The sequence below is a fragment of the Rana temporaria genome, chromosome 12 (genome assembly GCF_905171775.1).
Source record: "Rana temporaria chromosome 12, aRanTem1.1, whole genome shotgun sequence".
In the NCBI taxonomy this organism is placed as follows: Eukaryota; Metazoa; Chordata; class Amphibia; order Anura; family Ranidae; genus Rana; species Rana temporaria.
Window position 1 is genome coordinate 130980268 of NC_053500.1, and position 15513 is coordinate 130995780.

Consider the following 15513-nt stretch of genomic DNA (forward strand, 5'->3'; position numbering starts at 1 on the left):
GTCATACAGTCTGGCTTCATGATGCCCACACTTAAGATGGCCACGGTCTATTTCTAAATTATAAACTAACTAAATGCTCTAGCAACCTAACAAAACGGACCTTAGTTTACAGACTAACTTTACTAGACTACATTAAAGGGTCACTAAAGGAAAAACATTTTTTAGCTAAATAGCTTCCTTTACCTTACTGCAGTCCTGGTTTCATGTCCTCATTGTTCGTTTTTGCTTTGAAGTTGCTGTAATTCTGCTGTGATCTCCACACTTCCTGGTTGCCTGTTTCCTTATAACCACAGTACTGGGAGATTTTCACGGTGGTCTAAGCTGTCATTACTGTGTGTCTAAAACTTCTCAGAACCAATCAGATTCATTTTAAAAACAAAACACTGCCCTGGATTTGTTTGTTTTTGTTCTGTGAGTCTTCCCGACTCACCTCTCACCCGGAACTTCATGTATGTACCTTTAAAACCGAAAGTGAACTAGAGGCACATTATATGATAGATTAAATTCAATTTTTAATCATTTTTAAAAGTAATCAGTTAACTTTTATGTCTCTATACCCAATAAACAGTCATTTCAGCAAAAAAATTTTTTTCCTTTAGTGACCCTTTAAGCTTGTGTATTACAGGGGTATTTATATTTAAAAAGTGAAATTGTGGGTGGAACTCCCCTTTAAATCACCAGGGTATCACTTACCAAGCTACGGGTTTCCCTAAAAAGAAATGAGAACATAAGTTGCACTGGAACGACCATCACAGACACAAGTGTTCCGATAAAAATACTTTCCCATGTAACCAGAGACTGCAGTCCTATGACAGAGCTGAAACACAAAGAGCAATTCCAACTTACTGTTCAGTTACTGCACAACCCAACTATTGACAGAAGTATTTTTTTCCATGAACCCCAGAAAGGAAATATTCATATTAATGAAAATAATAAACAGATCCAGACAGTAATAATCAGTGCCGGCCCAAGACATCGTGTTGCCTGGGACCAAGAATGAAATGCTGCCCCCCCCAAAAAAAAATCACGCCCACCAAAAGGCCCCCACATTCATTATTTTATATCATGATAACTAAAGGGGACCCGTCATGGCTCTATACATGTATAAAGGAGTATAAAGAGGACCTGTCATGGCTCTATACTTGTATAAAGGAGTATAAAGAGGACCTGTCATGGCTCTATACATGTATAAAGGAGTATAAAGAGGACCTGTCATGACTCTATACATGTATAAAGGAGTATAAAAGGACCTGTCAGGGCTCTATGCATGTGTATAGGAGTGTAAAAGGATGTGTCATTGCTCTATACATGTATATATAAATGTTCTGCCCACCCGCTCCTGTCGCCACTAACAGCATCGGCGCCGGGCTCCTCAAAGGCAGTGGCGCCTGCCCGCTCACTTGCTGACTGCTCCCCCCTCCCCTCTGTGAGTGTCCTCACAGGCAGCCCGGCGCCGTGCTCCTCACATGCAGCGGAGCGGGCGGAACAGGCTGGCTGGCGGGCTTCAGTATGCTGCCCCCCTAAAAGTGCCACCTGGTACCCATGGTACCACCCGGTCCCATTGTAGGGCCAGCCCTGGTAATAATTATAAAAACGAGAGCATACCAAACTTATAAGAAGAATAAACTTATAAAGGAGGATATTTTTATAGCAACATCTTAGGGCACCCACGGGCATAAAGTTCACATGACCACTAAGAAACTGGCACTCATTACAGCACAGGATGGCCCAATACTTTCAAGAACAAAATATGTGTGTATTATTATGGACTGGTGGGTTGGGGGGCTACAGAGTAGGGTTTAGGGTTAGGGTTTCTTACATAGAATTTCCAGTGATTTTCTCCATGGGTTGGGTATCCACCTATAAAAAGGTTCAATGCCCCACTATCAGGTTGGTGGTGACACCTGTTGACACTAACCTTCCCTCTTGAACTCCAATGGCCCCATACCACAATGAGCAGATTGCCATGTAGAAATGAAGTGCCAATGCACAGCACGTGACTCTCTGAACACGTGTAAACCGGCTTCGTGCAGGACGCCACCACACAGACAGCCAGAGGTGCCAGTCTGTTAAACCGAGGAAGAGCTGCTGGGGGAACACCTGGGAGAAGCTGCTGAACTCCTGAGGACCTGAAAAAATATAGAACATGAGATTAGACCTGCAAAAATGTATAAGAAAGAACCGGGACGGCCGCACTCCAAAAATAAAAATGTGTTCCTTTTAATAAAAACTGGTCACAACATGGATGTCACAGCAAAAAATCAGGAAAAAGGGCTAACGTGTTTTACACTCTCATACAGTGCTTATTCATAGCTATTCACGAACGTGCGTGTGCCCGGCGCATGCTACGCGAGATGCGCGTAAGTTGTACATCTGGCCTAAAGTTATTCCCCATAAATGAGGTGCAACCCGGCAACAGACATGCACAGCTCTGCACCAGGGAACACAAGCAGGCGTATTGTGCGTTGGACTTGTGTCTGGCTGGGCGTACGTTATGTTCACGGCGTACGCGGTGATCCGGCGTAGCTTAGGCAGTTGTGCCGGCGTGGCTGTGAGCAGGCGAAGGGGGGTGCTGTGCATGCGTCCACGTCACGGCGACTTGCGCAGTTCGTGATACGTACCTGTCTGGCGCTCGGACCATCATTTGCATGGGGTCACGCCTCATTTGCATGGGGTCACGCCCACTTCCACCTACGCCGGCGTGCGCCTTCGAAACCCACGCCACGCTGGCGCAGCGTTGGGAGCACTGGCTTGCTGAATGCAATGCTTGCCTCTCCGCGCTACGTTGGCGTGGCGTACGGCGTTTGCTCTACGGTGGCGTAATGTGCGCCTTGCTCTCTGTGAATCTGGGCCTAAGTAGATGGAGCTAACAAGGTTACCACTGACTGTATCTAATATACAATATTGCACAAAAGGTAACAATAGAACACTTACAGGTTGCCAGGATTTCTTTCTCCACTCTTCCTCCATTCCGATCATTCTCTACAGACAGCCAGTCATTCACCAGGAAGAAGTAGAGGAAATCCGTCTGTTTGTCCCATACAGCAACATATTGCAGAAACCATGATGGAGACAATCCTAAACACACAACAAGTTACTAAATATATATATATATAAAGGTTTTATAGAGAACAGTATATTACATCACCACATCACTCATTAGCTGTATCTATAGAGAAGGCCATGGTTGTGACTATGAGCTAGATTCAGGTACGGCGGCGCATCTTTCAGGCGGCGTAGCGTATCGTATTTACGCTACGCCGCCGTAAGTCAGAGAGGCAAGTGCTGTATTCACAAAGCACTTGCCTCCTAAGTTACGGCGGCGTAGCGTGAATGGGGCCGGCGTAAGCGTGCCTAATTCAAATGAGGATGACGGGGGGCGTGTTTTATGTAAATGATTGGTGACCCGACGTGATTGACGCATGCGCCGTCCGTGTACATATCCCAGTGTGCATTGCTCCAAAGTACGCCGCAAGGACGTATTGGTTTCGACGTGAACGTAAATTACGTCCAGCCCCATTCACGGACGACTTACGCAAACGACGTAAACATTTCAAATTTTGACGTGGGAATGACGGCCATACTTAACATCGACTAGGCCAGCTATTTGTTAGACTAACTTTACGCCGGAAAAAGCCATACGTAAACGACGTAAAAAAAATGCGCCGGGCGCACGTACGTTTCTGAATCGGCGTATCTAGCTCATTTGCATATTCTACGCCGAACTCAACGGAAGCGCCACCTAGCGGCCAGCGTAAATATTGCACCCTAAGATACGACGGCGTAGGAGACTTACGCCGCTCGTATCTTAGCCTAATTTAAGCATATCTGGTTTCCAGAATACGCTTAAATTTAGGACGGCGTCGATTCAGAGTTACGTCGGCGTATCTACTGATACGCCGGCGTAAAGCTACCTGAATCTAGCTATAAATGTATAAATATTTGAACTTCTTTAAATAAAAAAATAAAAAAGAAGTATTCTTATTTTTGTACTTTCCATTGCGATAATATCTGCTCATCTATCTATTTTCATATACAGTACCAGTGTTGTCATGCCACACACGAATCTTCCAGATCTCTCCCAAGTTGGTGTCGGTTTCAACCTGGAACATATCGAGACTTCCTGTTGTCAGGCCTCCCCTGCTGTTTAAGTGACGGGCTCCACTTTTGTTCAGCCCATATAGGTTGATGCCAACATGGGCAGTAGTGCCTAAATGATAACCAAACAAATGGAAACATTAGCCTATCAAAATACAGAAAATCTTATAAAATTACTTGTAAATAATATTTGGATAAAGTTGTTTAACAACAGCTAAAACTGTAGCACCATAGGCGTGTGCACAGGGTGTGTCGGGTGTGCCTGGGCACACCCTTATCACCCTGTGCCATGCAGATTCTCCCTGCTGAACCCCCGTGGCTACTGAGAAAAGGGATCGGGGTACCTCTGTTCTCAGTCCCTTTCTCTGCTTTTTTCACCAAAGTCCCTCAATGGGGCTCCTAACAAATTGTAAAAAAAATAATAATCCAAAATAATATTATAAGAAAAATAATAAAAAAATTAATTGTACAAACAAAATAACACAATAAAAACAAAAGAAAATACTAACACCAATCTCATCCCTACTGACACCACCCACATCTCTACGGACACCACCCACTGCTCTACTGACACCACCCACATCTCTACGGACACCACCCACTGCTCTACTGACACCACCCACTGCTCTACTGACAGCACCCGCTGCTCTACTGACACCATCCACTGCTCTACTGACACCACCCACTGCTCTACTGACACCATCCACTGCTCTACTAACACCATCCACTGCTCTACTAACACCATCCACTGCTCTACTGACACCATCCGCTGCTCTACTGACGCCACCCGCTGCTCTACTGAAGCCACCCGCTGCTCTAGTGAAGCCACCCGCTGCTCTACTGAAGCCACCCGCTGCTCTACTGACACCATCCGCTGCTCTACTGACACCACCCGCTGCTCTACTGACACCACCCGCTGCTCTACTGACACCACCCGCTGCTCTACTGACACCATCCACTGCTCTACTGACACCATCCACTGCTCTACTGACACCATCTATTGCTCTACTGACATCATCCATTGCTCTACTGACACCATCCACTGCTCTACTGACACCATCTATTGCTCTACTGACATCATCCATTGCTCTACTGACACCATCCACTGCTCTACTGACACCATCCGCTGACACCACCCACTGCTCTACTGACACCACCCACTGCTCTACTGACGCCACCCACTGCTCTACTGACACCACCCGCTGCTCTACTGACACCACCCACTGCTCTACTGACACCACCCACTGCTCTACTGACACCACCCACTGCTCTACTAACACCACCCACTGCTCTACTGACACCACCCGCTGCTCTACTGACACCACCCGCTGCTCTACTGACACCACCCGCTGCTCTACTGACACCATCCGCTGCTCTACTGACACCATCCGCTGCTCTACTGACACCATCCGCTGCTCTACTGACACCACCCGCTGCTCTACTGACACCACCCGCTGCTCTACTGACGCCATCCTCTGCTGTACTGACGCCACCCGCTGCTCTACTGAAGCCACCCGCTGCTCTACTGACACCATCCGCTGCTCTACTGACACCACCCGCTGCTCTACTGACACCACCCGCTGCTCTACTGACACCACCCGCTGCTCTACTGACACCATCCACTGCTCTACTGACACCATCTATTGCTCTACTGACGCCATGCACTGCTCTACTGACGCCACCCACTGCTCTACTGACACCATCTATTGCTCTACTGACACCATCCGCTGCGCTACTGACACCATCCGCTGACACCACCCACTGCTCTACTGACGCCACCCACTGCTCTACTGACACCACCCACTGCTCTACTGACACCACCCACTGCTCTACTGACACCACCCACTGCTCTACTGACACCACCCACTGCTCTACTGACACCATCCGCTGATCTACTGACGCCACCCACTGCTCTACTGACGCCACCCACTGCTCTGACACCACCCACTGCTCTACTGCGTATCTGTGTTTGAACTTTGCAGTGCACACCCTAATGCAATAGGCTGCGCACACCTATGTGTAGCACACTATGGAAGCACATGTAAAGCAGCGTATATACAAGTTTAAGAATTAGTTAGTACACACCTGCCTCCCTCCTCCAGCCTGTCTTCACCAGCACCCAGTATCTGCACTGGCCTTGCGGACCGCACAGTGGAATGGTTCCTACCCATGACAAGTCCAGGTGGTCCAGCTTGTGCGTTATCAGGACCAGCAGCAGATATAGAGATAGAAGAATCGAGCAGCACAACAGTGCAAGTGTCCACCGACGAGGAGACTAGACAAACAAAACAAGGTTAGGCTAGCAGGAAAGAATGGAAAATAACTGATAAACAGCATAATTTCACCTGTATTACATTCAACCAATCCAGTAAAACGGATATCCCTAATGGCAGCGATCAGCGATTTTTTTCGTGACTGCGACATTATGGCGGACACATCGGACAATTTTGACACATTTTTGTGAAAATGACAATTGCAGTTTAGGAGTTAACCACTAGGGGGCGCTGTAGGGGTTAAGTGTGACCTCATATGTGTTTCTAACTGTAGGGGGGTGGGGCTGGACGTGTGACATCATTGATTATCTTTTACTATATCAGGGAACAGACGATCAATGACACTGCCACTGTGTTTACACACACCTCTCCCCGTTCTTCAGCTCCTGTGACCGATCCCTGGACACCGGCGGCGATCGCGTCCGTGGGTCCCGCGGCTGCGGTCACGGAGCTTCAGACTGGGTCGGGTGCGCGCGACCCGCGGCTGGGCTCTTAAAGGCAACGTACCTGTACGTGCCTGTGCCCAGCCGTGCAATTCTGCCGACGTATATGTGCAGGAGGCGGTCCTTAAGTGGTTAAAGGAGGTTGGCCACTCAGCATGGGCACCATTTAGAGAATGCTTCGCATTCTGGAGAGCATAACTTAATGCAGTGGCAGCTGGTAAAGTTTTAGGATGGGGGGGCCCAGACCCCGCCCTTCCTTTTTGGCCCCTCCCACTATTAATAAGCCCCACTCCTTATACGATCCACCAACTCTGTCCCCTGTATTCCACTTGCTTCCACCCATAGTGTCAAGAGTATACAGCTCAGCCTCACAGATCAGGGTATATAGCTCAGCCTCACAGATCAGGGTATACAGCTCAGCCTCACAGATCAGGGTATACAGCTCAGCCTCACAGATCAGGGTATACAGCTCAGCCTCACAGATCAGGGTATACAGCTCAGCCTCACAGATCAGGGTATACAGCTCAGCCTCACAGATCAGGGTATACAGCTCAGCCTCACAGATCAGGGTATACAGCTCAGCCTCACAGATCAGGGTATACAGCTCAGCCTCACAGATCAGGGTATACAGCTCAGCCTCACAGATTAGGGTATACAGCTCAGCCTCACAGATCAGGGTATATAGCTCAGCCTCACAGATCAGGGTATATAGCTCAGCCTCACAGATCAGGGTATACAGCTCAGCCTCACAGATCAGGGTATACAGCTCAGCCTCACAGATCAGGGTATACAGCTCAGCCTCACAGATCAGGGTATATAGCTCAGCCTCACAGATCAGGGTATATTGCTCAGCCTCACAGATCAGGGTATACAGCTCAGCCTCACAGATCAGGGTATACAGCTCAGCCTCACAGATCAGGGTATATAGCTCAGCCTCACAGATCAGGGTATACAGCTTAGCCTCACAGATCAGGGTATACAGCTCAGCCTCACAGATCAGGGTATACAGCTACAGGGTATATTTTGTAATTGAGTGTTAGAGTTCTGTATCTTTATGCATGCTCCAGGTCATAAAAAGTATCATAGCCAGCATGGCATTGAGAGAATAATTATTCTCAAAGGTCAGCAATGGCAACCTTCATACTTTTCTTATGACACAATCACTGTAATAAAAGGTAATTATACTCACAGGGGTCAACCATACGAGTTGGTGAGGAGGTACAAACAGACTGGCTCCAAACAGAGTTAGATGCTGTGCCCGGCACACAGCTTGATGGGGAAGACTGGCATTGCTTGGGCTCATGCCGTCTGTTCTCCATGTCAGGCTTGGTACATGGAAGTATTGGCAGAGGCTGGAGAAAAGGCTGACAGAGACCGAAACTGAGCTGACAGAGAGAAGACTTGTGATATTGATTTGATACTCCAGCAAGGACCCACTGAGACACCAGAATACAAAGGAAAGAGAGTACCGTGTCAGCATTATAGGCAATAGTCAAGTCTTTTTACTGTTAAATGTTCATCACACAAAAACTGCATTATTTAACCACGTAAGCCCCGGACCATTTTGTAGCTAAAGGACCAGGCCACTTTTTGCGAATTGACGTCCTTTTTTTCCCACAAATAGAGCTTTCTTTTGGTGGTATTTGATCACCTCTGCGGTTTTTATTTTTTGCGCTATAAACCAAAATAGAGCGATAATTTTGAAAAAAATGTGATACTTTTTACTTTTTGAGATAATAAATATCCCCAAAAAATATATAAAAAAAACATGTTTTTTCCTCAGTTTAGGCCGATACGTATTCTTCTACCTATTTTTGGTAAAAAAAAATCACAATAAGCGTTTATTGATCGGTTTGCGCAAAAGTTATAGGGCTAGATTCAGAGAGATTTTGGCGGGCGCAGCGTATCTCAGATACAATACGCCGCCGTAAGTTAGAGCAGCAGGTCCTGTATTCACAAAGAAGTTGCGCTCTAACTTACGGCGGCGTAGTGTAACTGGGTCGGCGTAAGCCCGCCTAGTTCAAATGTGGAAGATGTGGGCGTGTTGTATGTAAATTCATTGTGACCCCACGTAAATTACGTTTTTTACTAACGGCGCATGCGCCGTCCGTGGATGTATCCCAGTGCGCATGCTCTAAATTACGCCGCAAAGACTCATTGGTTTCGACATGAACGTAACTTACGCCCAGCCCCATTCACGGACGACTTACGCAAATGACGTAAAACGTGAAACATTTAACGCGGCCCCGACGTCCATACTTAACATTGGCTGCGCCATCTTTTTGGTGGTTTATCTTTACGCCTGAAAACGCCTTACGTAAACAGCGTATCTTTACTGTGACGGCCGGGCGTACGTTCGTGAATAGGCGTATCTAGCTGATTTACATATTCTAGGCGTAAATCAGCGTACACGCCCCTAGCGGCCAGCGTAAATAGGCAGCTAAGATACGACGGCGTAGGAGACTTACGCCGGTCGTATATTAGCAATATTTAAGCGTATCTCAGTTTGAGAATACGCTTAAATATACGACGTCGGGGATTCGGACTTACGACGGCGTATCTACTGATACGCCTGTTGTAAGTCTACCTGAATCTAGCCCATAGCGTTTACAAAATAGGGGATAGTTTTATGGCATTTTTATTAATAATAATTTTTTTTACTAGTAATGGCGGCGATCAGCGATTTTTATCGTGACTGCGACATTATGGTGGACACATCGGATGCTTTTGACACATTTTTGGGACCATTGTCATTGGTCAGTGCTATAAAAATGCACTGATTACTGTGAAAATGACACTGGCAGTGAAGGGGTTAACCACTGGGTGGCGCTGTAGGGGTTAAGTGTGCCCTAGTGTGTGATTCTTACAGTAGGGGGATGTGGCCTGGCGTGACACAACACTAATCGTCGTTCACTATGACAGGGAACAACCGATCACTGCCTCTGCCACTAGGAAGAACGGAGAAGGGTTTGTTTACACTTACCTCTCCCCATTATTCAGCTCTATGACCCGATCGCGGGACACCGGCGGCAATCGGGTCCCGCGGGCGCGGTCACATAGCTCAGGACCGGGTTCTTAAAGGGGACGTACCTGTATGCCCTTGTGCCCAGCCGTGCCATTCTGCCGACGTACATCGGTGTGCGGCGGTCCTTCAGTGCTTATTATAGCAAGCAGAGTTTTTATTATAATAGTCTTGCTTGGAAATGCTTTTATATATTTTTTCCTCTCCAATGTTGCTGAAATAGAGGCTGATTGGCTACCATGCACAGCTGCAACAGATTTTGTACTCTCCAGCTTTAGTAAATCAACCCCACTGACACTAACAGACAATGATACTAATTAGGCTTAATTTCTATGGACGTTTTTACAGCCACTTTTTTTTTTTTTTTAGCTGGAGCTCAAAATGCCGCGGTAGCGTTTTTTTGCGTTTTTGCGTGTTTTTTTTTGCGTTTTTTTGCGTTTTTTAACGTCTGGTGTTTTTACAGCTCTAAGGCTGGAGCTTCATAACGCACTGGTCCTGTTTTTTTTGCAGCTTAAAAACGGCTCAGCCATCTACAGTTAAAAAACGTCATGGTGGGCATGAGGCCATAGACTAACATGGAGAGCCGTTTTTAAGCTGCAAAAAAAGCTCAGAAAAGTGGCTGTAAAAACGTCCAAAAACGTCCATGGAAATGAAGCCTTCAAAATAAAAAATAAAATTCTTCCCAAAATATGCTGACTGTTACCTTTGAACCCAACCTTGACTTTATTTTTTATTTTATTTTTTATTTACAGCTATAGCTCCTGCAAGTAGAGGAAGACACAAACGTATCTGTCTCTACATTCAAAAGAGGACGTAAACACAGGGGCAATCTCACAGAGTGACTGCGATAGCCAATCAGAAGCTATTACAGTGATCCGGTGACCTGGAAGCCGGAGTCCCAGGTCCCAGACGTTATGCGGCGCCCACGGAAAAAGACCTGCTACTCTTAGGCCACATACATGCTTATGGTCGGCAGGAAGGGGTTAATAACAGTTATAGATAAAGACTAGGTAAGAAAAAGTTTATACCTCCAGGTACTGGGGAGAAGCAGAGTGAGATTCCGTGTATTCTCCTCATCCAATGAGAACTTTAATGTATGAATCCTTTGCATGTCAGAAGTATTGAAGAACTGAAGGGGTCCATATGAAATTAACAATCCCGGGGACACTTCAAGTGACCAGTCTGACTCTAAAAATACAACGTAAATTATTTTATGACCTTTTTAGTTTCTTTACAAAGCAAGATTTATAAAAAAACAAAAACAAAAGACTTAAGCCCTGTACACACGATCGGATATCTGATGGAATCTAATCCGATGGATTTTTTCAGTCTTGCCTACACACCATCGGTCAAAAATCCAAACGCGGTGACGTAAAACACTACGACATGCTGAGAAAAATGAAGTTCAATGCTTCCGAGCATGCGTCAACTTGATTCTGAGCATGCGTCAACTTGATTCTGAGCATGCGTGGATTTTTGACCGATGGACTTCCACACAGACTATCGTTTTATTTTCTATCGTTTTTTTTATCCATAGAACAATTTTAAAACATGTTCTATTTTTTTTCACCAATGAAAAACAAACCGATGGGGCCCACATACGATCGGTTCGTCCGATGAAAACGATCGTGTGTACAGGGCTTTAGGATATTATCTACAGCAGAGACAGTGAAGTAGTGTTAAACCCTGAAAGCAAAACTGCCCTTTACAAATAATGTAAATACATTTTGGGCTAGATTCAGTAAGACTTACGACAGGCGTATCAGTAGATACGCCGTCGTAAGTCCGAATCCGCGCCGTCGTATCTTTAAGCGTATTCTCAAATTGAGATACGCTTAATTGTTGCTAAGATACAACCGGCGTAAGTCTCCTACACCGTCGTATCTTAGGGTGCATATTTACACTGGCCGCTAGGTGGCGCTTCTGTTGATTTCCGCATAGAATATGCAAATGAGCTACATACGCCGATTCAGAAACGTACGTGTGCCCGGCGGATTTTTTTACGTTGTTTACGTAAGGCTTTTTCCGGCGTAAAGTTCCCCCTGCTATATGAGGCGTAGCCAATGTTAAGTATGGACGTCGGGACAGCGTCGAATTTTCCGTCGTTTGCGTAAGTAATTTTTCCCTTGGGAGTGCACCATGTACACAGCGGGAGGGTCGCTGACTCTGTACCTAGCTGACGCTTTTCCGTCAGAAAAACCTTGGATGGTTTTTCCCGACGGAATTCCGCTCAAGCTTGGCTCGCATACACACGGTCACACAAAAGTTCTCTTAACTTTCGACCGTTAAGAACGTGGTAGCGTACAACACTACGAAGAGCCAAGAAAATTAAGTTCAGTGCTTCCGAGCATGCGTCGAATTGTTTCTGAGCATGCGTCGAATTGTTTCCGAGCATGTGTCAGAATTTTGTGCGTCTGAATTGCTACAGATGATCGGATTTTCCAATAGGAATTTCCGCCAACAAAAAATTCCTAACAGCAAAAGTCCGATGTAGCATACACACGGTCAGAATTTCCGACCAAAAGCTCACATCGGACTTTTCTTGTCGGAATTTCCGATCGTGGGTACGGGGCATAACAATCTCTGATCTGCCATTGCCAAAAGTGTTATATACTTGGCAAGTCCTATTAAAAAAAAAAAAAACAACACATTTTAGATCAAAGTTCAGTGATTTCAGTTGGAACCCACTGTACATCAGCTTTATACATGCATTAATCCTCCCAAGACCCTGCTTACCATTCAGCCGCATAAAACTAATGTGAAGATGCACGCCTGCTGATCTGTGTGCCATGCTGGTAGTCACTGTGACACTGGCACTACCTCTTGGTGGTATGAAGGCTGATACTGGCGTTAAAGCAATGTCCTTCCTGATGGGCAATGCCAGCTGGATTGCCAAATCTTTGGGCAAGTCTTTTACAGGTACAGGCTCTCCATCAATGGATGTGAACTCCAAGGCAGCCAACTGAGAGGAGATGGTAAGGTTTGGAGGAAGTCCAGAAGGAAATGGGTTATCGTCTAGCTCCATGGTCACTTGAAGAAGTTCACGGTGACTTGACAAGGTATGCAACAGATTTTGAGATTTTGAGGTTTGGCACAATGAAACGGCGCACAAGGGGCTTTTGGTTGGAACTCGTGTCACTTGGGCCCGAACACCAGGAACAGCGAGAAGTAGAGGCTCTTCACCTGTGACAAGTGACCTTCCAAGAGAAACTGTCAGGGCCTTTGTCAGATCAATGGCAGTAAGATATAGGTCATCCGAATTTGAGGAGGCCAAAACACCACCTGAAAAACCATGTAACATCGATGAAAAACTATGGAATAAATATAAACAAAAAAAGATACCGCGCTAACTGCCATAAATTAAAAAAAATTAAGCAGCAGCTGAAAGTGAAAATACACACAAATAACATATAACAACAAATGTAACTAACCCAACCTGTAAATAAACAAAAAATATAATTCATAATAAACAATACCCCCCCTATAAGTGATAGTGATTGGTGCACAATAGAGGTGTGATGTACCAATAACTGAAAAAATTAATTAAACCATAATAGACAAAATAATCCAATGAAGTAAAATTATTGTCCAATAATGTGCAAGGATAAAAAAAAAAACTGATTGAGTGAAGGTCAAACAGCGAAAATCTTGCATAAATCAGTGACATCAGCAACAAATTCCACCCATATCAGAGTGTTTGTTTCCTGCCCAAGAGGAATGTCAGCAAGTGAGTGGAAATCTCTTCAAAGTGAGGGAATGTAAAAAACAAGAACACCTATTCCGATGTTGACATGGCAAAATTGGCTTTGTGCAGAGCATACCGCCATTTTGCCCTGTGCTAAAATGCACATACTCCGTCTTAATGAAATAAGCCATCTTTAAAGCTAAATAAGTTCACTCACCATCCATTCTCTGCCCATCCATTCAAGTCAAGAGACCTCACCAGATGTTCTCAGTCTAGCTCCCAGTCATCACTGGCCTGCCGACGCCCTCACAGGCAGTTTTATTTAAAAATCCAGCAGGAAGTGATGTCACAACATGTGACCTCCTCCATAGGAAGTGAGCTCACAGGGTGTGAGCTCCACCCAGCAGGATAACCCTTCTAACAGGGACTCAATACAGTAATATAACAATAACAAAATAATACAACACCACCACACACAATACAATGAATAGAAATACATACAATGAATACAAATACATACAATGCTGGCTAAAGTCTTATGGGCGTGTCTGGGCAGGGAGTGCATGTGCCCCTCGCCGGCGGACATACGCACAAGCCGCAAACATCACACTCCAACCTCAAGACATTTTCTACTACCAGGCGAGATTCAACCAGTCTCAGACTGCCCCAGTCAGTTCTATTTAGAGCGGGTTGCGGAAGTACTAAAACTGGGCGCCATTATGACAATACATACTAAATACATCTTCAAATTTCCACCACAATGTCAACCATCCCCTCACTTATATATAAAGATAGGTTGGGTAATTTCCAGACAAAACATATAATCGGGTCTCCCAGTCCCAGATAATAGTAAAAAAACAAGAAAACTCAAAAGAGGACAAAGTTCTCAATTCAAAAAGGGATTTTGTAGGGAGAACCAGTACTGTTTTTGAAGGTAGACGCAAAAACAAAATTGTTTAAAAAAGTTTAAATTGTAATACATTGTATAAAAATAAATGTACATAATACGTTAATTTACATAGACCGTAAGAAAATTGGGGAAACAAGACACTTGATTGTGCATCTAGCCAACATGTTTCACACAGTTGTGCTTCATCAGGGCCTTGCACTCATCTTTTAGTTTCCTCTGGTCTAGTTTGAAAAAGTTTTAAATGAATCACACACCACTTAGCACAAGGGCTTCACACTAGTGGAACGACCACTGCTACGCCGGGTCAAAATTACGCCGCCCTATCTGAATCCAGCTAATAATCAAACAATGCACAGTACTATTGCTGGGTTGGTTTAGAAGTGAATGCATTTACCTAATAAAGTGAGGATGTTCTGTGGTACATCAGCATCAGGTCGTTGTCCCTGATCACCCCTCTCATTCAGCACATGGATCATCTTCTCTGTGGCATTCAGGACATTTAGCCATGCTGGCATATCCACATCATGACGAAAACCCTTTGATATGAGACAAAGAGCATAACAAAACATAGACACGAGGATACTTGGGCATAGGGGGCATGTTAACAGGAAGACAGAAAATGCACTTTTCCTGGGAACACCAGACCTTCTGTGGAGCCAAGATAAGTCTAAATTTTATAAAAACACTCCTTTCAGATAATTGCATAGGGGGTATGGATTGCTATCACTTGTTTCAGTCAAAGCTGTCCCTCATATTTAATAGATTTTCTCTCATTTCCTGTTGTGTCTACAGCTGTGGTCATCAACCCTGTCCTCAGGGCCCAATAACAGGCCAGGTTTGCAAGATAACTGAAATACATCACAGGTGATATAATTTGCTGCTCGGTGATTGCAGTATTCTAGTCTGCACCTCCCCAAGGTAATATATAAAACCTGGCCTGTTAGTGGGCCCTGAGGATGCACTCCCGCTGACGCCAGGATATTTTCTACTCCCACCTGCCACAGTCCGGCCCTCTTAAATTTTGAAGGACAGTAAACTGGCCCTTTGTTTAAAAAGTTTGGAGACCCCTGGTCTAGAGGAAA

The 15513-nt window shown here is 45.3% G+C and overlaps 1 protein-coding gene across 1 annotated transcript in view; it reads right to left on the reverse strand.

Moving 5' to 3' along the window:
* The window catches only part of LOC120918375 (polycystin-1-like), a 104939-nt gene that overhangs the window by 26207 nt on the left and 63219 nt on the right, over positions 1-15513 (reverse strand). The window contains exons 23-31 of the mRNA XM_040329920.1: positions 14826-14967; positions 12573-13118; positions 10865-11024; positions 8004-8250; positions 6184-6373; positions 4043-4210; positions 2935-3078; positions 1919-2129; positions 694-817 (exon numbers count right to left, since the gene is read on the reverse strand). Coding sequence (XP_040185854.1) covers positions 694-817; positions 1919-2129; positions 2935-3078; positions 4043-4210; positions 6184-6373; positions 8004-8250; positions 10865-11024; positions 12573-13118; positions 14826-14967 — 1932 coding nt within the window. The remainder of the gene's footprint in view (positions 1-693; positions 818-1918; positions 2130-2934; positions 3079-4042; positions 4211-6183; positions 6374-8003; positions 8251-10864; positions 11025-12572; positions 13119-14825; positions 14968-15513) is intronic.